The sequence below is a fragment of the Pseudophryne corroboree genome, chromosome 2 (assembly GCF_028390025.1).
Source record: "Pseudophryne corroboree isolate aPseCor3 chromosome 2, aPseCor3.hap2, whole genome shotgun sequence".
Classification (NCBI taxonomy): domain Eukaryota; kingdom Metazoa; phylum Chordata; class Amphibia; order Anura; family Myobatrachidae; genus Pseudophryne; species Pseudophryne corroboree.
In genome coordinates this window covers 667,489,062-667,510,521 of record NC_086445.1, presented here as the reverse complement: position 1 = coordinate 667,510,521, position 21,460 = coordinate 667,489,062, and the positions used below count along the sequence as shown (strand labels likewise).

Below are 21,460 nucleotides of genomic sequence, written 5' to 3'. Positions count from 1 at the left end.
AGTTCGCTTCTTCTCCCCTTAGTCCCTCGATGCAGTGAGCCTGTTGCCAGCAGGTCTCACTGAAAATAAAAAACCTAAACTAAAACTTTCACTAAGAAGCTCAGGAGAGCCCCTAGTGTGCACCCTTCTCGTTCGGGCACAGAGATCTAACTGAGGCTTGGAGGAGGGTCATAGGGGGAGGAGCCAGTGCACACCAGATAGTCCTAAAGCTTTCTTTAGATGTGCCCAGTCTCCTGCGGAGCCGCTATTCCCCATGGTCCTTACGGAGTCCCCAGCATCCACTTAGGACGTTAGAGAAATAACGAGCAAACAACTCGGAATGACCCCCATTATCCATGCTTCCCTCCCTGTGTACACCCGTCAAATTACTAGGAGTCTAGCACTGGACGTCCCCCGTACCCCCGTTGTAGCTGTCACCCACCATAGGGATGTACCCAGGGCTAGACGTGCGGCGAGGTCTGGGTGTAGGTGGGTAGTCTTGTCGAACTACAAGTGTCAGTAGAAGCACACTCATCTCCAGAGTCCTATACAATGCAGAGACAACCTGTTTGTTTTTGTGCTGCAGAACTGACATTATCCTTCTTCCCCCCGCATTTGCTGGAGCGCTGTGAGGGAGTGAGGAGCAGGCTGGTACCTGTAGTGCCATGGCTTCAGGTTGCGGCGGGGGGTGCGCTATTGGCAGGGAGCGTCTTAAATTAGACCTGTATGTATTAATGGGGTGAGGAGGCGCCTAGGTCTAGGCATCTAGAATTAGCGGGTAGGGGTGCCAGGAGAAGAGGGGGTGCTGGTCTGGGATTGGGGGTGGCCACCTCCTCAGGTGTATGACTGCAGGGTGGCTGGTGGGCCTGGCATTTGCTGGAGTGCTGTGAGGTAGTGAGGGGCAGGTGTGACCTGTATTGCCATGGCTTAAAGTAGCGGTGGGGGGTGCGCTATTGGATGGGGTGAGGAGGCGCCTATGTCTATGCGTCTAAATTTAGCAGGTAGGGGGGCTGGGAGAAGAGGGGGTGCAGGGCTGGGATTGGGGGTGGCCACCTCCTCAGGTGTATGACTGCATGGTGGCTGATGGGCCTGGCATTTGCATGAGCACTGTGAGGTAGTGAGGGGCAGGTGTGACCTGTATTGCCATGGTTTAAAGTAGCGGTGGGGGGTGCGCTATTGGATGGGGTGAGGAGGCGCCCATGTCTATGCGTCTAGAATTAGTGGGTAGGGGGGCTGGGAGAAGAGGGGGTGCAGGTCTGGGATTGGGGGTGGCCACCTCCTCAGGTGTATGACTGCATGGTGGCTGGTGGGCCTGGCATTTGCTGGAGTGCTGTGAGGTAGTGAGGGGCAGGTGTGACCTGTATTGCCATGGCTTAAAGTAGCGGTGGGGGGTGCGCTATTGGATGGGGTGAGGAGGCGCCTATGTCTATGCGTCTAAATTTAGCAGGTAGGGGGGCTGGGAGAAGAGGGGGTGCAGGGCTGGGATTGGGGGTGGCCACCTCCTCAGGTGTATGACTGCATGGTGGCTGATGGGCCTGGCATTTGCATGAGCACTGTGAGGTAGTGAGGGGCAGGTGTGACCTGTATTGCCATGGTTTAAAGTAGCGGTGGGGGGTGCGCTATTGGATGGGGTGAGGAGGCGCCCATGTCTATGCGTCTAGAATTAGTGGGTAGGGGGGCTGGGAGAAGAGGGGGTGCAGGTCTGGGATTGGGGGTGGCCACCTCCTCAGGTGTATGACTGCATGGTGGCTGGTGGGCCTGGCATTTGCTGGAGCACTGTGAGGTAGTGAGGGGCAGGTGTGACCTGTATTGCCATGGTTTAAAGTAGCGGTGGGGGGTGCGCTATTGGATGGGGTGAGGAGGCGCCCATGTCTATGCGTCTAGAATTAGTGGGTAGGGGGGCTGGGAGAAGAGGGGGTGCAGGTCTGGGATTGGGGGTGGCCACCTCCTCAGGTGTATGACTGCAGGGTGGCTGATGGGCCTGGCATTTGCTGGAGTGCTGTGAGGGGCAGGCTGGGACCTGTAGTGCCACGGCATCAAGTAGCAGCGGGTTTTGGGGTATTAGCGGTCAGCGTCTGTGATATACCAGATATTGTCGACCTATTCAGTTTCGATCTAACTTGTGTCGGACATTTACCTTGCCGATCTAGTTGCTGTAGACCTATGATTATTCGATATAGGACATATCGATGTATTGTTACTGTCGACCATTACATTGTCTAACTGTTACATGTCTATGTCTATATTATCGATATAAAATACCTGTCTATGGGGTCTATTTACTAAGCCTTGGATGGAGATAAAGTTGCTGGAGATAAAGTCCCAGCCAATCAGCTCCTAACTGACATTTTTCAAACACAGCCTGTAACATGTCAGTTAGGAGCTGATTGGCTGGGAATTTATCTCCGGCGACTTTATCTCCATCCAAGGCTTAGTAAATAGACCCCTTAGTTATTTGATGTATTTCATGTCAATCTGTTGCCGTGTTTGTAAAATGTGCCGATCTAAAGCCTCTGTCTAACTAACATTGTCGACCTCATGTTTGTCGATGTACATACTGTACGTCCGATCTTACCACACCCCCATACACTACAGTAGTTTCATTCAAATATGGACATACACGATATACATATACAGTATGTACTGATTCATTGGAATTAGGTCCAAAGATAAACTGTTGTTCTGGAGTGTCTTATTAACTAAATAGGAGTACCTGAAAACACTTAAATAATCAGCTACAGTGATATGAACCATTTGCTTATGAGGTTACAACTGTAAAAAATATATATTTGTATCTCCATAAGACACTGCTATTGTTCAGTCTGAATTATGATTACATTACTGATATTTAGTGGACACTCAGTTCTTGGGGAAGGACAATGACATTTCTTTATTCTATTTAGCATCAGCAATGAAAGAGCCATCTCTATGCATAAGCAGTATAGGTAAATGCTTAGGGGCCTCTGGGCAGCTGGACATCTAAGCTCCGCTGCATCAGCTCCAGATTTTAGAAGTCTCGGCTAACAGATGCTGTTTGGGATGTACAAGATTTCTGGCATATTATATGGCAGGCAGCAGTAGAAAGTCTGTACAGCCAAGTGCCGATCACATAGCTTCTGCAGCATCCATCAGCATGTCGCTGTCATGTCAGTATTATTTACAGCAGAGAGTGTGTCACAGAGGAGAGAAATAGAGGGTAAAGGTAAGTAAATTATAAGAGCATGTTAAAGAGAAAGGTTGGAGATTGGATTGGAGATAAACAAGAGGGAGAGACTTGATGGCTGGAGATACAAGGTGGGGGGAGACTTGATGGCTGGAGACGCTAGAGGTTATAATTGACCTCTAGTGTCTATGCGGCGCTGCTATGGGAGAGACGTCATGAGGTCTCTCCCATAGAGAGGAGCGGGCGGACACAGACGGAGGGTTTGTAAGCGGCACAGCTGCTGGGGGCACAGCTGCTGGGGGCACAGCTGCTGGGGGCAAATCTACTGGGAGCACAGCTATAGGGGGCACAGCTACTGGGGGCACAGTTACTGGGGGCAAATCTACTGGGGGCACAGCTACTGGGAGCACAGCTATAAGGGGCACAGCTATAAGGGTCACAGCTACTGGGGGCACAGCTACAGGGGGCACAATAACTGGGGGCACAGCTACAAGTGGCACAATTACTGAGGGCAAATCTACCGGGGGCACAGCTACAGGGGGCACAACTACTGAACTGGGGGCACAGCTACAAGTGGCACAACTACTGGGGACAAATCTACCCGGGGCACAGCTGAAGGGGGCACAGCTACAGGGGGCACAGCTACAGGGGGCACAGCTGCTGGGGACACAGCTACTGGGGGCAAATCTACTGGGAGCACAGCTATAGGGGTCACAGCTATAGGGGTCACAGCTTCAGGTGGCACAGCTTCAGGTGGCACAGCTTCAGGTGGCACAGCTTCTGGGGGTAAATCTACTGGGGGCACAGCTACTGGGAGCACAGCTATAGGGGTCACAGCTATAGGGGTCACAGCTACAGGTGGCACAGCTACTGGGGGCACATCTACTGGAGACACAGCTACAGGGGGCACAATAACTGGGGGCACAGCTACAAGTGGCACAACTTCTGGGGGCAAATCTACTGGGGTCACAGCTACAGGGGGCACAACTACTGAACTGGGGGCACAGCTACAAGTGGCACAACTACTGGGGGCAAATCTACCAGGGGCACAGCTGCAGGGGGCACAGCTACAGGGGGCACATCTACTGGGGGCACAGCTACTTGGGGCACAACTGCAGGAGGCATAACTGTGGCCACACCCCTATTTCTGGCACGCACCAACTCTGTTTTACCTGTCGGGGGAGGGCACCACAAGGTCTAGAACCGGCCCTAAGCTTAGTCACCCACTGTCATAAGGCCACAGCCATTCGGTGAGGCCACACCCCTTCACAGAAGTAACATATGGGGATGGGGGCACAAGACTGACCTAGGGCATCAAATTGATTAGGGCCATACCTAAGTAATGGGTGTCAGCAGGCTTCCTTCGTTGTTATTAAATGTTATAGTTCGGGGAATGTATTGTTAGTGTCTCCAAACCGTAACAATTTCACACAGTAAATCCAGCTATTATTTTTTTGACAATCGGAGTTTTCTTATATTGGAAACTTCGTTTGACTACTATTTGCAAAGCAAGCATAATTTGTAAATATTATCAGCCTCAAGTGCAGATTTGAGATTCTGAGAACACTCAATTATAGATAAGGGGTACCTAATGATATTGACATTATAATAACACGTTTTATAGATAAGATAGGCCAGGCAGTTTTTGGGTATATAAACGAGTAAAGGCAGTGCAATACACAGGTATCCAGTAGAAGGTGATCTTCAACATGAAGTGCCTAATTCTTGCTCTCGTTTGTCTCCAGCTCTCAGAGGGGATTATTAAGTGAGTATATACATTAATAATTTTGAAGCAAGCTTGACTATTGCTAAACAAGCAAACCATTGGCATTTTTGCTCATTTTTACAGAATATTGTCATTATTGCTAAAATGAAGGCTACAGTATATATGGTTTTACCTTGTAGTAAGAATGAGCTGGAGGGGTGCAGCACCACTTAAGAGGATAGAACACTTTAGAAAGATGGGCAGTAAGGCTATGGAAACACCTGTCATATTAGTTGGAGGCTCAGTTTACCGGTACATAGGGATGTTGTTTTCCGCAAACCAAAGACTTGGTATAAGAAAGTGCACAAGTATCAATGTAGTCAAAATATTCACATGTACAATTGTGACAAGTTTTGGAGTGAGCCTTGGTGTTCTTCCATAAAGTCTGTTCCAATGTTGATAATGAAGGTAGGCCAAGGACTGAAAGACCCAGATACGGAAACAGATAACCAACAGATGGGTGAAGTCTGGGAACAAATGATAAGACATTACAGCAGCTGTGATAATTGGGCTATAGTGTTCAAAACTACATTCATATTAGTAGTTTCACTTTTTCAGGTTGAGTAACTAGTACCAGGGATCAGGCGAAGGGAGTATGGACTGTTTATTATTTATTACCAGTTATTTATATAGCACACACATATTCCGTAGCGCTTTACAGAGAATATTTGGCCATTCACATCAGTCCCTGCCCCAGTGAAGCTTACAGCCTATATTCCATACCACATATACATGCACACATTCACGTTAGGGTTCATTTTGTTGGGAACCAAATAACCTACCAGTATATTTTTGGATTGTGGGAGGAAACCGGAGCACCTGGAGGAAACCCACGCAGGTACGGGGAGAATATACAAACTCCACACAGTTAGGGCCATGGTGGGAATCAAACCCATGACCTCAGTAATGCTAGGTCATGCTAACCATTACACCGTTTGTGCTGCCACTGTTTACTGTAATATGCAAGTATGCATAACACTTAGCAGCAGACAAGACATTGTTCAACCCTGAAATACAGGAGCCCATGCCTGTGTTGTTTACCGGTTGTTTAGCATGGACCTTGGATAATTAGATCAATACAGTTTTGCCAAATTCCTCACTGTTCCGTAACGCGTTTTGCCAGTCCTATCAGAAAATGACGGAAGAAATGAAAACTTGGAATGTAAATATAAACCTCCAAATTGTACTTAAATACTGTCCATACTCATCATATGACTTGTACTATGCTTAATACTTATGCTGTCAACAGTACTTGATGATCAGTCTGTTACAAATATTTATAAACAAAAGAAAAAATGGTGAACCAGGTACCACTGGCGCTTAATCCGTAAAGATGTATATATAATAGACCCTGGCATGGGCTACCACAAGCACAATAGTAGGGGATACTACCCCTTGCTGGGGGTTAGTACCCTGGATAGATGTGCAAACCAACAGAATAAAAACTGGGTATAAAATCACAAATAAACATTTATTGATTAAAACATACAATACATATTGGCTGCCAGTGCAATGGGACTCCAAAGGTGACTAGTGCAATTATATTGTCGACAAAGAAGCTCTCACCCTTTTTCTGTATTGCGGTGGGCTAGCTCAAACAAGAGCTGGTGTGGTCCTGGGCTGATATAGCCAAGCACCACCGCAAAAAACTTATCAGCAATAGGTCACCTCCAGTCCAAAAGTGTAGATCCTCAATCCAAAGCAACGCGTTTCGGTTCTCAGGGAACCTTTCTCATTTCTTGAGTCCCACTAGTCACCTTTGGAGTCCCATTGCACTGGCAGCCAATATGTATTGTATGTTTTAATCAATAAATGTTTATTTGTGATTTTATACCCAGTTTTTATTCTGTTGGTTTGCACATCTATCCAGGGTACTAACCCCCAGCAAGGGGTAGTATCCCCTACTATTGTGCTTGTGGTAGCCCATGCCAGGGTCTATTATATATACATCTTTACGGATTAAGCGCCAGTGGTACCTGGATCACCATTTTTTCTTTTGTTTACATTTGTTGGGAATTGGTGTTTTTTCCCCCAATTTGAACCTAGTATCAGGGCAGCTGTATTTGTTTTACTGCGCAATTCTGAGACTGTATATCTCTTCCCCATTTGTTACAAATATTTAAACAGGGTAATCATAAACCAAATAACCCAATCATTAACTATAAATAATTTTTATTTGATCTTTAACAATATAATAAAAACTGTTATGTTTAATGTTGCTATGAATTTATTTTTAGTTTTCAGACTGATTATGATGCGTTGTATCATTGAAAAAACACTTGTTTGCAAAACAAATCAGTCCTCTTAATTAGTTTTACAGAAGTGAGCATACTGTGGTAGATATTTATATGTCACAGTCTGCTCCAAAGTCATTGCCATGCACACATATTTAAAGCTGGGCTTTATACTTAACGATTGTAAACCTGACTATCCCACCAATTTTAATTGTAATGGATATAAAACTTCCTATTGTTCATCATAAAAGTATGATAACCTGAAAGTTCTATAAAAATAAAAACAACAATATCATTGCAAGCTACATAGAACATATTGGGGGTAATTCCAAGTTGATCGCAGCAGGAAATTTATTAGCAGCTGGCCAAAACCATGTGCACTGCAGGGGGTGCAGATATAACATTTGCAGAGAGAGTTAGATTTGAGTGGGTTATATTGTTTCTGTGCAGGGTAAATACTGGCTGCTTTATTTTTACACTGCAATTTAGATTGCAGATTGAACACACCACACCCAAATCTAACTCTCTCTGCACATGTTATATCTGCCTCCCCTGCAGTGCACATGGTTTTGCCCAACTGCTAAAAAATTTCCTGCTGCGATCAACTTGGAATTACCCCTATTATGAACAAACCACTATGGAGTAAATTTACTAAGGTGGGAGTATTTTTAGAACTGGTGATGTTGCCTATAGCAACCAATCAGAGTCTACCTAACATTTATCTAGCTGATTCTAGAATATAATAGATAGAATCTGATTGGTTCCTATGGGCAACATCACCATTTCTAAAAAATTCCCACCTTAGTAAACTTACCCTATGTCAGAAAATTTAGCGTGAGTTCTAATATATAGTGATCAAAAATCTGTTTGATCTAAATACCAAACTAATCTAATAAAACACAACATTTAATTAAATTCCAGTTTATGCCCTATAAAAAACTAAAATCTACAATAAAACCATCTTGGCATCAAAACCTACAAGCACTAACAACCCATAATGAACTGCAATATGTTTATTGGTTGGTAAGGGGAAATGGTTGAAGATACATGACATATGTCAAGAACATGACATATAAACATCATTTGGATTCAGGATTCAACATGTACCTTGTATTTCATATATATATTAGATTATGCCCCTGGCCTCACAGTCTAGAACCTGAATTTAATACGAGTGTCTCTCAGTGTCAAAGTATAAACCCAGCAAGGCAAGAGGTTATGTCAGTTTATCATGACGATGAAACTTAGCTAGGGCAAGTCTGTGTATCGAAACTAGTCTGTCATCTTGTAAAATTTGTGCCTGTACAAATGTGCTACATTAATTGCCTATACATATTATGTCATGGAACATAACAAAACTTAATTAAAAACATTTTGGTATTGTTGGTGATGTACACAGTTTACTGAGATTCTCTATAGAACATTATAGCACAACGCCATTAGATCCACTCATAAGGGGTAATTCGGACCTGATCGTAGCAGCAAATTTGTTAGCAGTTGGGCAAAACCATGTGCACTGCAGGAGGGGGGGGGGGGTCAGCTATAACATGTGCAGAGAGAGTAGATTTGGGTGTGGTGTGTTCAATCTGAAATCTAAATTGCAGTTTAAAAATGAAGCAGCCAGTATTTACCCTGCACAGAAACAAAAAAAAACCACCAAAATATAACTCTTTCTGCAAATGTTATATCTGCCACACCTGCAGTGCACATGGTTTTGCCCAACTGCTAACAAATTTGTTGCTACGATCAGGTATGAATTGCCCCCATAGTGGGTTTTTTTGCCAAGGTGACTAAAGCTGACTATACAGTACACTAGACCAACTTTCATCCAACCATACAACTATTTGGTTGGTTAGAATGAAATTCTGGTAATGGATGGGAGCAAACGACAATTAGCAATTTGCTCAAAACCCACAAAAACAGACAAAAATAATTGTTCAGACAAGTTAAATTGGTTTCATTTAAAATACTTGTGTGAAAGATAGTTTTTGCCCATTTTCCTGGGTATGGGAGCAAATTGTTGATTGTGATTTACTACCATCCATTACTATTTTTTCTTTCCAACTAACTAGTTGGATGAAATTGGTTTAGTGAATGGCCAGCTTCAGGCACCCTGACTGTTTAGAGATGTCACAGAAGTGATTGCCACCCAAGAGCTCTCAAGTTATTGATACATTTTTTTGTGCGGGGTCCCACACCTATGACTATTGATCCCTCAGAAAATTAGATTTAAAGAAAAAAACTGGATTGTAAAGCCTAATTAACAACATCTGGTTAACACAGCAAAGACATCTGGTTAGGTTGGGCCACGATACTCAATTGCCCTACAGCATAAACATTTACAATTTACAATGTTGGCTCATTGCTTCTATGTCTCCAGAAATAGAATGTAAAAATAAATTGTGTCTATATTCCCTGCAGGGTTCCCCTGAAGAGGTTTAAGCCCATGAGGGAGGTGATGAAGGAGCATGGTATCAAAGCCCCAGTTGTTGATCCAGCTACAAAATATTTCAGCAAATATGCAACTGCTTTTGAGCCTTTGGCTAACTACATGGATGTGAGTTGCAAGAAACAATGGTCAAAATGTACCTGTATGTAAAGTAACTTTCATCAATAAAAAAAACATTTACCTACTGCATAGGTTCTCAAACTCAGTCCTTAGGATGCCAAACAGTTCATGTATTCCAGAATCACAAGTGACATAATTAGCTCCACCTGTGGATCTATTAAAATTGTCAGTGAGTAATGAATACACCTGTACACCTGCTGGGTGATGTGGAAAACATAAACTTTATGTGGTCCTGAGAACCAAGTTTGAGAACCATTACTTAAGTTATCCATCGAATAATAACAGACACAGATGTGTGGTGACTGTAGGTCCTCTTAAGCCTTGTGCAAAATGTCCTGTGTGCAGGGGATTCTTACCTGGAGATTCTTAGTTATATCCATGTTATTATAAGTTGTGCAACTGTAACATACAGTATTTATCATTAATAACAAAGCACATGGCCTGGGTTCTCAAAGACAAGTAATCGGATTCATATGTTTATGATTTCCTTTGTGAAGGATATTAATAAATTACTGGGCTATTGCGCTATAATAACTATACAAAATGTGCTCATAAATACATACAGTATATCGTGCCTAAAGCACACAAGTGAAGGCAATAGTATAAAGCTCTTTATTACAACCAAACCAATATCTAATAAAAATATTCTAAAGCACTTGGTTTTGCTGTATATAGTTCCTGAGTCTAGGAGAAGGTACTCAGCATGGAGAGCTTATACTTTATCATATAAAAGCCAAGGAAATAACTGGAATGCATGCCTAGGTAACATAATATATATGTGTAAAGTCATATTTTCAGTTAGTATTTCCAACATTCATTGTTAAAATAAATGTTTATAGCGTCCTCGTTTTTCCTATTCTGACAGATGTCCTACTACGGAGAGATCAGTATAGGAACACCACCTCAGAACTTCCTGGTCCTGTTTGACACTGGATCTTCCAACTTGTGGGTGGCCTCAACCTACTGTCAAAGCCAGGCATGCAGTGAGTAATTTATGCATCCAGTATAATTCATTTTGTTGTCCCTAAGGTGATAATGCCTCCAAAAGTGTTTCCCAGTAGTGTTTTCAGTGACTTTTATTAGCCACCTGCAATCTGTGGTACAATCTACCACACACAATCTACCATACATAATCTACTACACATAATCTACAACACATAATCTACCACACATAAGGTAGCGTTTCTTACCTGCATGTTACACAGTGTTTAAGGTACAGGAAATTACAAACTACCTTCAATCATTAGTCTTTATTCTTATGCTTGTTTTTTGTCCTCTTTGTCCTATGTTAGGTGTGTGTATATTTACCAGAGTATGAACAATGTGGGTGCCTTGACCTCATATAGAATTAGGAGTAAAACAAGGTTTAAAGTGCAATTTTCCACTTTACAGAAGGCCTGATTCAGATATGGATGGAGTTGCTATCACTGCTGCTTACATGGAAGCAGCAGCAGTGATAGCACTAATATGGTGATGCAGCAGGAGGAGGCATCATGCGTTCTACATGCATTAGTGATGCGAGCTGTGTCCTAGGACGCAGCATCGAATCATCTGCAAAACCATCGGCCAGCTGCACTACCAAGAGGCCAGGAAATCTCATTCCTCCGACAGAGATTCTGGCCTCAATCTTCCCCCATAACAGCAGCATCATGCCTTTGTTTAAGAAACTGAGACCATCACTGACTTCTCCCCACCTTCAAATAGCATCATACTGTCAATCACTGATGCCTTACTGCTACATCTGGCGCATGCACAAGGTACTGAACATCTGGTCCGGCGCATGCACAAGGTACTGAACATCTGGTCCGGCGCATGCACAAGGTACTGAACATCTGGTCCGGCGCATGCACAAGGTACTGAACATCTGGTCCGGCGCATGCACAAGGTACTGAACATCTGGTCTGGCGCATGCACAAGGTACTGAACATCTGGTCCGGCGCATGCACAAGTTACTGAACATCTGGTCCGGCGCATGCACAAGGTACTGAACTTCTGGTCTGGCGCATGCACAAGGTACTGAACATCTGGTCCGGCGCATGCACAAGGTACTGAACATCTGGTCCGGCGCATGCACAAGGTACTGAACATCTGGTCTGGCGCATGCACAAGGTACTGAACTTCTGGTCTGGCGCATGCACAAGGTACTGAACATCTGGTCTGGCGCATGCACAAGGTACTGAACATCTGGTCCGGCGCATGCACAAGGTACTGAACATCTGGTCCGGTGCATGCACAAGGTACTGAACATCTGGTCTTGCGCATGCACAAGGTACTGAACTTCTGGTCTGGCGCATGCACAAGGTACTGAACATCTGGTCTGGCGCATGCACAAGGTACTGAACATCTGGTCCGGCGCATGCACAAGGTACTGAACATCTGGTCCGGCGCATGCACAAGTACTGAACATCTGTACTTTGCAGCATTTGCCACTACAGTGTAGGGACCTGAATCAGGCCCAGGGTGTGGTATAATGTGCAGGCAGATTTATTGTTCAGGGTAACTGCGTTAGGCTTATTCTAAATTAAAGTGTTAAGTAAATCTGTGCACAATATAACATCTCAGTGTTTTATTGCCGCTATATTAATGTCTACATTGTTATTGTGATACTGTAATTAAAGAATCTAAAATTTTCTGTTTTGCCACAACATTTTTAATTAGTGGTTCTTAGCGTACGTTACATAGGGATGCGGTTATGTGACCAACCCCTGGTCACTATACCGATGACGGAATCCCACCCAGTTGAAAGCCCAACTGTCCGCATGCCGACTGACAGGGACTATTCCCACTCAAGGGTGTCCACGACACCCACAGAGTGGGAATAGAACTTGTGGCGAGCACATTGAGCCACCGAGACCACAAGGGGCTTTGTTTTGCTCCCCCCCCTCCCGCCGGCAATCTTAACACCAGGATCCCGGCGTCGGTATGTTGACCGACCACCGGTTACCCATATCCAACCCGTTCTATATAATGACAATATTTGGGGTAAGCAATATTATGCAGTTGTTTATATTATTTTGTGTAAGGAATTAGAAAAGTGTAATATTATTTACTAGATAATCTCTGCGCTGACTTTACTGTATATAAATGTACATATATTAGTATGGCCAGAACATTGGCTGTCTAATGAACAACCCCCCTTTTTTACTCACTTTATGTGAGATGTGCACACAACAAAAGGAGAGTTGTCCACTCTAATAGTTTAAGGGGGATATCCAATTATCCCCGTTAAAACATTGGGTCTGAAAAACGGACGTTTTCAGCCGTTTTGGACTTTTTTCCGATGTTTCACCAATTTTTTTTTTTTACAGGCTTTCCAGATGGATCGCCTGTAAAAAAATACCCCCTTTCTCCCGAAAACGGTATCCGTTTGATAGATAGACAGTGTCTAGTTAGACAGTCAATAGATAGACACCATATGTTATACAGACATTAGGTCGACAGGGTCAAAAGATCGACAGGGTCAAAAGGTCAACATGAAAAAGGTAGACAGTACAAAAGGTCGACAGGTCAAAAGGTCGACAGGTCAAAAGGTCGACATAAAAAAGATAGACAATTTTTTTTAAATGTAACATGTTTTTGAACTATTTCATACTTTCTGTATCCATGTCGGCATAGAGTTGGTTATAAACCTTGTGGCGAGCACAGCAAGCCACCGTGCCCGAAGCGTGGCGAGCTAAGTGAGCCCCGCGAGGGTATGCCTTTCTACAATTGGGGGTCCCAGATGACAAAACTATCCACACAAACCACAAAAATGCAAAAAACATGGTGTCTACCTTTTTCATGTCGACCGTTTTCATGTTGACCTTTTGACCCTGTCGACCTTTTAACCTGTCAACCTTGTTCATGTCGACATTTTGACCCTGTCGACCTTTTGACCCTGTCGACCTACTATCTGTCTAACATATGGTGTCTATCTATTGACTGTCTAACTAGACACTATCTATCTTTCATACCGGAACCCCCGAAAACATACAGGTTCAGTGAAACCTGTGTGTTTTCGTTTGAAACAGCCACGTTTTCGGATGAAAATGGGGCTATTTCCGGGGATTCTGCTTCGCCTGCCGGAGGCAGGTGAAACAAAATCCCTGATAAGCCGCAGCACGCGCCGGCTTATCTTGGCTAATTAGATAGCCCCCAGCGGGACAATTAGCTCCGGTAAAACACCGGGGCTAATTGGCTATCCCCCTTTGTGTGAAAAAAAAAATATTTTTTAATTATTCTGTATATAAGATACAAATACTTCTTGAAACTCGTCAGTTCCTATAACAGACAATGACTAATTTAATAAAACAAAATAAAATACTTTTAACTCAGCTGTTGGCAGTAAAATGACAGATACATAATACAAACACACTGCCTGAGGAGGCTGATGAGCATGTTACAAGATTCCAAATACTCATTCTGTTTTATTATTTTATGTTTTTTTTCTTTTAATTGATTTGCATTTTTAAGTGTTTATATTCATTATCTGACTGTTACTGCCAACTGCCTAGTTAAATATATTTTATTTTGCAAGCACAGTATCATTTTGCAATTTTACTATAAGCAAACTGGTTTATGCTGTGAAAGCATACATAAAGGGAGCTACAGTATGTAGCATAAAAAACCTACTGTATCACATACTTACCTACTCTCTCGAAAAGATGGAAGTTGGCAAGTCTCCTGCATCCCGCTCTCCTCCACCACACCCCCCTCTCACTGCCACCCGCTCCCTGCGACAACCCATTACACAGGAGATGCGGGCAGGGCAAATTGCACTAAACTGCGTCATCGTAGCCCTGCCCCCGCTTTACAATGTTGTAATGTGTGCATTGTAAAGCAGGGGGCAGGGCTACAATCACATGATTGCATCACCACTCTCCCGTACCGCCTCCTTCAAGCCAAAAAGTTGGCAGCTTTTCATATCAATTATTTTTTTTTGTTCAATACAGTGTCATTTTCCTCCACTGTCAAATCAAAACTGTCATGTTCATTTCAACCAGATTAATTTAAGTACCTATTTTAAATACATGAAAGCTGCTTTTCACCATCTTTTAGGTTTTATAATTTGTAAGCTAAATTAGGCAAACAACAAAAACAGTTTTATTTATTTTTTCCTATGGAAATTACAGCAAGAGACTAGTGATTTGCTGTTTATGACTGATATATTCATTCCTCCAGTTACTAATCCACTAAAAGGGACATTTACTATGCAGTGATAATTGCGGAGAAGTAAGCCAGTGGAGAAATTGCCCCATCAACCAATCAGCAACTCTGTATAATTTTATAGTATGCAAATTATAGATGTTACTTCAGTACTGATTTGTTGCCATGGGAAACTTCTCCACTGGCTCACTTCTCTGCTCTTTTCACTGCTTAGTAAATGTCCCCCTAAATCACACATCAGTGACTCCAAGATAAACACAGATCACCTGGGAAACTACTAGCCCATAAAACACTTCTCTTGTGATAATGTATTTTATGGCTTGAAGGAATCACTGGTCTGTTTATTCTAATATTCTTTTAGTGTCCTGCATGTTTACTTGCTCATGTTTTTATTTCTCTAGCAAACCACCCAGTGTTTAACCCCAGCCAGTCTTCCACCTATACCTCCAACCAGCAGCAGTTCTCTCTACAGTACGGGACTGGCAGTCTGACTGGAATCCTAGGATATGACACTGTGACTGTACGTGTATATTTACATTCTGGAAAACTAGTTAGAGGGTACATGATCATGCAGCCTTCAGGAGCTGTGGGATTTGTAGTTCCTGTCACACACTAGAGCTGGAGGTGTGCACAAACTTTTCACTTCTGAGGCATTTAGTTGTGACAAGGAAACAGCGTTTCCAATTCAGTCTTACGTGTTAATGGGAAGATTTATCAAAGCTTGGAGAGAGATAAAGTATCACTGATTGGATGGTACTTTAGCTCCCTCTACTTTATCTCTCACCAAGTTTTGATACATTTACCTAAAAGGTAGGGTTTTTTTTCCCTTTCTGAAGGACACATTTTTACTGGAAAATTTTAGTAGTAAAAAAAACCCTGGTGCAACACATGTTAATCTGTGAAAAGTTTTTGCAAATTTTTTTTTCTACAATTTTGGAAATTATGTCAGTACCAGTTTGAGTTCTAAAAGCATTGTTGAACTGTATATTCTGTGGAGCAGATAAAAAAAGACATCACAGCTAATTTTTTTAGGTAATTCGGTTACAAGTTACATGGGAGCTCACGCAATTAGAAAAAGCAATTTCCTTTGAAAAGGCTTTGTGTGCTTTCATGTAATTGTCATCATACTCTGTTATTATTAGTGATAAACTGTGATGCAATTTGACTGCCGAACTTTTTTAATTGACACTGCAATGTTTACTGAAATTCAATAGTCGATATCAGAGCCGCATTAATGAAATGTAAAGGAATGACCAAAAAGCAGACAATAAGGTAATAAGGTAATAAGCTGTGGTCTTCACCTAGAAGTGTGTATACCCCTTTCAGACCACCTGACGTGAGTCGCACCCGGGAGCCTGACATGGGAGCCGCCTTTGTATGCATATTGCCGGGTTGGTGACCTCAGCGGAGACGCGGCGGGGGTGGCGCTTGAAGATCACATGATCTCCCAGTGCCGTTCGTCCGCACAGTGTGAATGGGAAATGGGTCGTATCAACCCGGCTCCCGTTCACACCGTATATAGCGAGCAAGGTTGAATACGAGTTCAAGCTCGCTCGCTACCAGGGTGGAAATACCGGGTAGTTCGACCTGGAATATTTCTCTTGACACCTTTCAGACCGCACAGGAACACAGGTAATGCGCGCTCATGTGCCAATAACCAGTGTTCAAAGCTGGCGGTCTGAAAGGGGTACTATTTAGTTTTGTATTGCACTACAGAGCACTTTCAGCCTGATTAAAGCTATATACTTGACAAGACATACGGTACCCACAAAACTCATCTGTGTATTCTCAAAAATGCATTTAAAGCTGAACTATGACCTAGGAAACAATTTAGCCATTTTCGCCATGGACTGACACATGCAGTCATTTTTAAATGTATAATGGCTCTACCAATTCTATGACACAGAACTGGCAGGGCTGATAATCTCTCCCCCCACCCTTCCACCTCTGTTGTCTTCACAGTTTGTGGCACCTGCTGTAAAGGATTCTGGGTATAGGGGGGAGGTTGAGGAGTTACAGGGATCTATGTACTACGCCTTGGCAAGTGATAAAGGAGAGAGAGCTAGGAGCTGATTGGTTGGAACTTTACGAGCCATTTTTTAAACACAGCCTGTATTATGGCACTTAGGAGCTGATTTGCTGGTACTTTATCTCCGTCCACTTCATTTCTCTTCAAAGCTTTGTACATGGACCCCTGTGGGAGAAAAGGTTATATGTAGAGGCTCTAACTAGAGGGAGTAGTGTGGGTACTATGAGAGAAAAGACCAGATGTGGGGTCTGTGGTTGGGGAAGGAGATGTTAGTAAAGTTTTTTTTTAGCAGGTGTTAGTGCAAATGTAATTATAAAAATGTAACTCACTTCAATTTTTATAAAAACATAGACAGCCAGCTGAAACATTAATAACATCCAGTTCCTAGATATTCTCAGTTCACAGATTTTCCTTTCTCCATTTATACAGATCCAAAATGTAGCTATTTCACAGCAAGAGTTTGGCTTGAGTGAGACTGAGCCTGGAACCAACTTTGTGTATGCCCAGTTTGATGGTATCTTGGGTCTGGCCTATCCATCCATTGCTGAAGGAGGCGCTACCACTGTGATGCAGAATATGATTCAACAGGGCCTTCTCAATCAGCCTTTATTTGGATTCTACCTTAGTGGGTAAGATTAATAGTTTTGTTCACTTTGTCTTCAGTTATTCTATGTTACTTTTTTAATATGAGTATTTCTGCTTTGCAATAATTGCGTGTTTGTGAATTTCAGTCAGGAGAGCTCTCAGAATGGCGGAGAAGTAGCTTTTGGAGGCGTTGACCAAAACTACTATTCAGGACAAATTTACTGGACCCCTGTCACATCTGAAACATATTGGCAAATTGGAATCCAAGGGTACAGTAGTTCCTCCAAACATATTTATTTAAGCGTGCCTTGTGGACATATACAGTATGGATGTGATGCTGTCCTCTGTACTATTTCTATTTCAACATGTTATATCAACAGTTCAGTGCTTGATCATACAATTTGTATGCTTTACTTGTATATTTGAAAAATATATTAATGTTTATTATTGAGTAATGAATTTGCTTATGTTTTCCTTTCAGGTTCGCCATTAACGGACAAGCAACTGGGTGGTGTAGTCAAGGATGCCAGGGTATTGTGGATACTGGAACTTCTCTGCTGACTGCTCCTCAGCAAATCTTCTCCTCACTTATGCAATCCATTGGTGCCCAGCAAGATCAGAATGGACAGGTACTGTATGTGTGGAGAATCCTGGAACCGCAGTGACAAGCAAAGGGACTTTCTGGAGGAGTCTCTAATTATGACTTGTAGTAAAATGCCACTGTAAAGTCAGTCCATTTCTTTATTTCTTTACTCCCATACTCCCTCTTCTTAGTTCATTTTAAAAAAGGATATAAACAAGTATAATATAGGCTCTACTTCCTTTTCATAGATGTGTAAGCAAATATAATGATTCCTGCAGAACTTGATTTCAAGGTTAGGGTAGCATTACTTATGCTTTTTTTAAAGAAAATGTTCAATGTCCCAGTGAATGAGTTGCCCTTTTCTCTCTTTCCCTTTTATTACCATTTGCTAATAAAGTACTCACACAGGTGCCAATGGCTACACATAGGTGGACAACTAAATCCAGTCCTTTGGCTTCTCGGGCTAAGCAAGTAGATTACTTCCATCATCTCTTGTGCTTGTTAATTTGGTGTGACCAGCCTTCCAACATTTATTATTATTATTATTATTATTATTATTATCCGTTATTTTTAGTACATAAACAAATAAGCAAAAACAAGAAAACAGTGACATACAATTCAATACAATACAATATAGGACAAGTACAGGTTATATAAGCATGGCTGCGTCAGCTGACAACACTGAAATAAATATCAGGGTGGCAGAAAACTGAGAGTTTTGGTGCCGTCAAAAGGAGGATTGAATAGAAGAAAGGTTAAGTAAGAGACACAAAAGCACATTAGGGAAGAGGGTCCTGCTCGTGAAAGCTTAAAAGGGAGGGGCACACAGACAGGGGTGACACAGTTGGGGTAGAAAGTGAGCGTATACAACAGAGGGTTTAGGATGAGAGTCAGCTGGGTTTCTTAAATCATATTATTCATTTTTATGTAAATGTTGGGTATTGTCCATTTAAGTCCACAAAAACTGCAACATCGGTTGGCAACTGTGGCCAGCATTACAACCACATTTAGGGGCTTATTCTGGGTTGCACACACTGCCAATGTCAGGCACAAAGGAGCAATATTTGAATACTCTGCATATGTCTAGGTCATACTACTGATTCAGAAGCACAGTGTCTGAAATGTAGTGGAATGTATTGGGCGTTCGTGGGTGATGACATGGGGGAGGCTAATCAGATGTATATAGATACTGCTTCTAATGGGAGTGTCGCTGACAGTGGTTGTGTACAAAGATGCTTTATCGCTCACACTGGAGGAAGTACTCTGACGGAGAATCTGCACCTAGCATAGGGCTTATGCAAGTCTCGATGGCGGCCTTTGAGTGTCTAAAGTGGACGCCTCAATTCTTGCACATTCAGACGCATGGCTGTACACCAGAGAGAGGTTCTGTAGCTGCATTGGCATAAAGTCACAGGTGCTACATTGGCAAAAGACGAAGTCCCGTGGGTGCGTCCTACTCAATCAGTACCATAGGGTCTTATTCAGATTTACCTTTGGAGTAACAGCAAAAAAAGGTAAAAACATATTGCACTGCTGGTGGGACAGATTTAAACTATGCAGAGAGAGTTATATATAGGGCCTTTTCCTAGCTTAATTCTAAATGTTGCTATACAAGCAAATGTATTTCCCCTGCAGGTAAAAAGAAAAAAAAGCACCCTTGTAATGCAACATGGATTATTCCAGGGACAAACTCCTAACTCTGAGTACATCCCAGGTTGACTAGATCAAGATAAAACTAAAGAAAACAAAATATATAAAGGGTCACTAAATGTAATGCAAATTTCCTTATTTAAAAGAGATATTCCTGACAATAACAACTTTATAAGTAAAAGCCCCATAATGTGACAGAACTAGCTCTCTGACTGAATCCTAGCTATTGTGTTGCTTTATCAGCCATATTTGGTTAATAGTGGCTAAGAGAAGCTCACTGTATTGTCCTCCAGTGGAATTATTGGCAGGAAGACCGCTGTATGAAGTAAAATATCGCCCTCCCACAATAAAAGCTTATCTGAGTTCTGGTAAACTGTCTTACTGTATACAGTATATTTGTAAATGTAATCTGTATCTCTTTTATACTGTATATGCCAGTTTGTATTTTACGTTTTCTAGTCCTTAAGATGCAATGGAACCTACTCAAGTAATGAAAGTGTCCCTTCGAAAATACATTAGGATTTTGTGATTTATTGATGATGATCGCAGTTTGGTGAATCATATACTGTATCCTCTAGAGAAATGAAGAATAGCAAATGGATCAGTAAATAAGTTGTTTTACATATTGGGTGAGATTTAGCTCTGTTAATCCTTTTCTTTTTCTTATGACAGTATGCTGTGAGCTGTGGTAACATCCAGAGTCTTCCTACTCTTAGCTTCACCATCAGTGGAACTTCTTTCCCCCTTCCTCCATCTGCATACATTCTTCAGGTAGGTTATCTTCTTCTACTACTGACATAATATACTTCCTTCAGGAGACCCCTCACTTTCTCCTACTCACAATCTGTAAACTGAGACCTACCATAACTGAATTAAAAATAAATATTTGAAAATCCCTTTCATAAAAAAATGCAAACCACCATAAACCTTAATTCCTTTGACACATTTACTGTATGCTGTGTTTTCTTTATATAGCAAAATGGATACTGCACCGTTGGTATCATGCCAACTTACCTGCCCTCTCAAAGTGGACAGCCTCTCTGGATCCTGGGAGATGTCTTCCTTCGGCAGTACTATTCTGTCTATGATTTGGGAAACAACCAAGTTGGGTTTGCTTCTGCTGCATAGACCTACTGGCTGACCTAGATGCCAGCTTCATCCAATCTCCATGTGATCATCCAATAGAAATACCTGCATGTCATTATTTCATAATGTTCACATGACAAGTCTAATTTGGTAAATGCTTTAGATATCTGATGCTTTGCCATTAATAAAAGTAGTGTAATCAACTTCATGTGTCCACTGAGTTTGTTTACATATTTTTTCTCTGTTTGTTTACATCATTTGCATTTATCTGTGCTCCTAAAATTCCCTATAACTCAAAGTAGAATATCTGGAATCCCTGACTGCAAAGCAATTCCTTTTATGGAAGGCCTTTCTGTTGCAGGTTTTGGACATTATGGAGTATTAATAAGATGAGTACCATTAAAAAGATAAGGCGAAAAGCAATCTTTTTTATGAACAAACCAGGATAATAGTTATGCTGACTGTTAATAAGTCCATGAGGCACAACTGACCAATCAAAATAACCCTATATAAATGAGCCTTGTCAGTTGAATAATGTACCACATACAGGAAATTATTACAGATATTAGAAGTCACCACAGAAACCTGTACCAATATAAAATACCTAAATTCTCAATATCCTCATAGTAGTGACATAATCCCATACATGTAATGCTGAAGTTTATGGTATCC

The 21,460-nt window shown here is 42.2% G+C and overlaps 1 protein-coding gene across 1 annotated transcript; it reads left to right on the top strand.

The window, feature by feature from the left end:
- The first annotated feature begins 9,566 nt into the window (after positions 1 to 9,566).
- On the top strand, positions 9,567 to 20,891 carry LOC135051068 (gastricsin-like). Its single transcript, XM_063957248.1, has 8 exons — positions 9,567 to 9,698; positions 10,576 to 10,693; positions 15,257 to 15,375; positions 17,314 to 17,513; positions 17,616 to 17,738; positions 17,951 to 18,098; positions 20,375 to 20,473; positions 20,678 to 20,891. Exons 1-8 carry the CDS (start codon positions 9,588 to 9,590, stop codon positions 20,828 to 20,830), a joined length of 1,071 nt encoding a protein of 356 aa, XP_063813318.1. The 5' UTR covers positions 9,567 to 9,587; the 3' UTR covers positions 20,831 to 20,891.
- Positions 20,892 to 21,460: the final 569 nt, after the last annotated feature.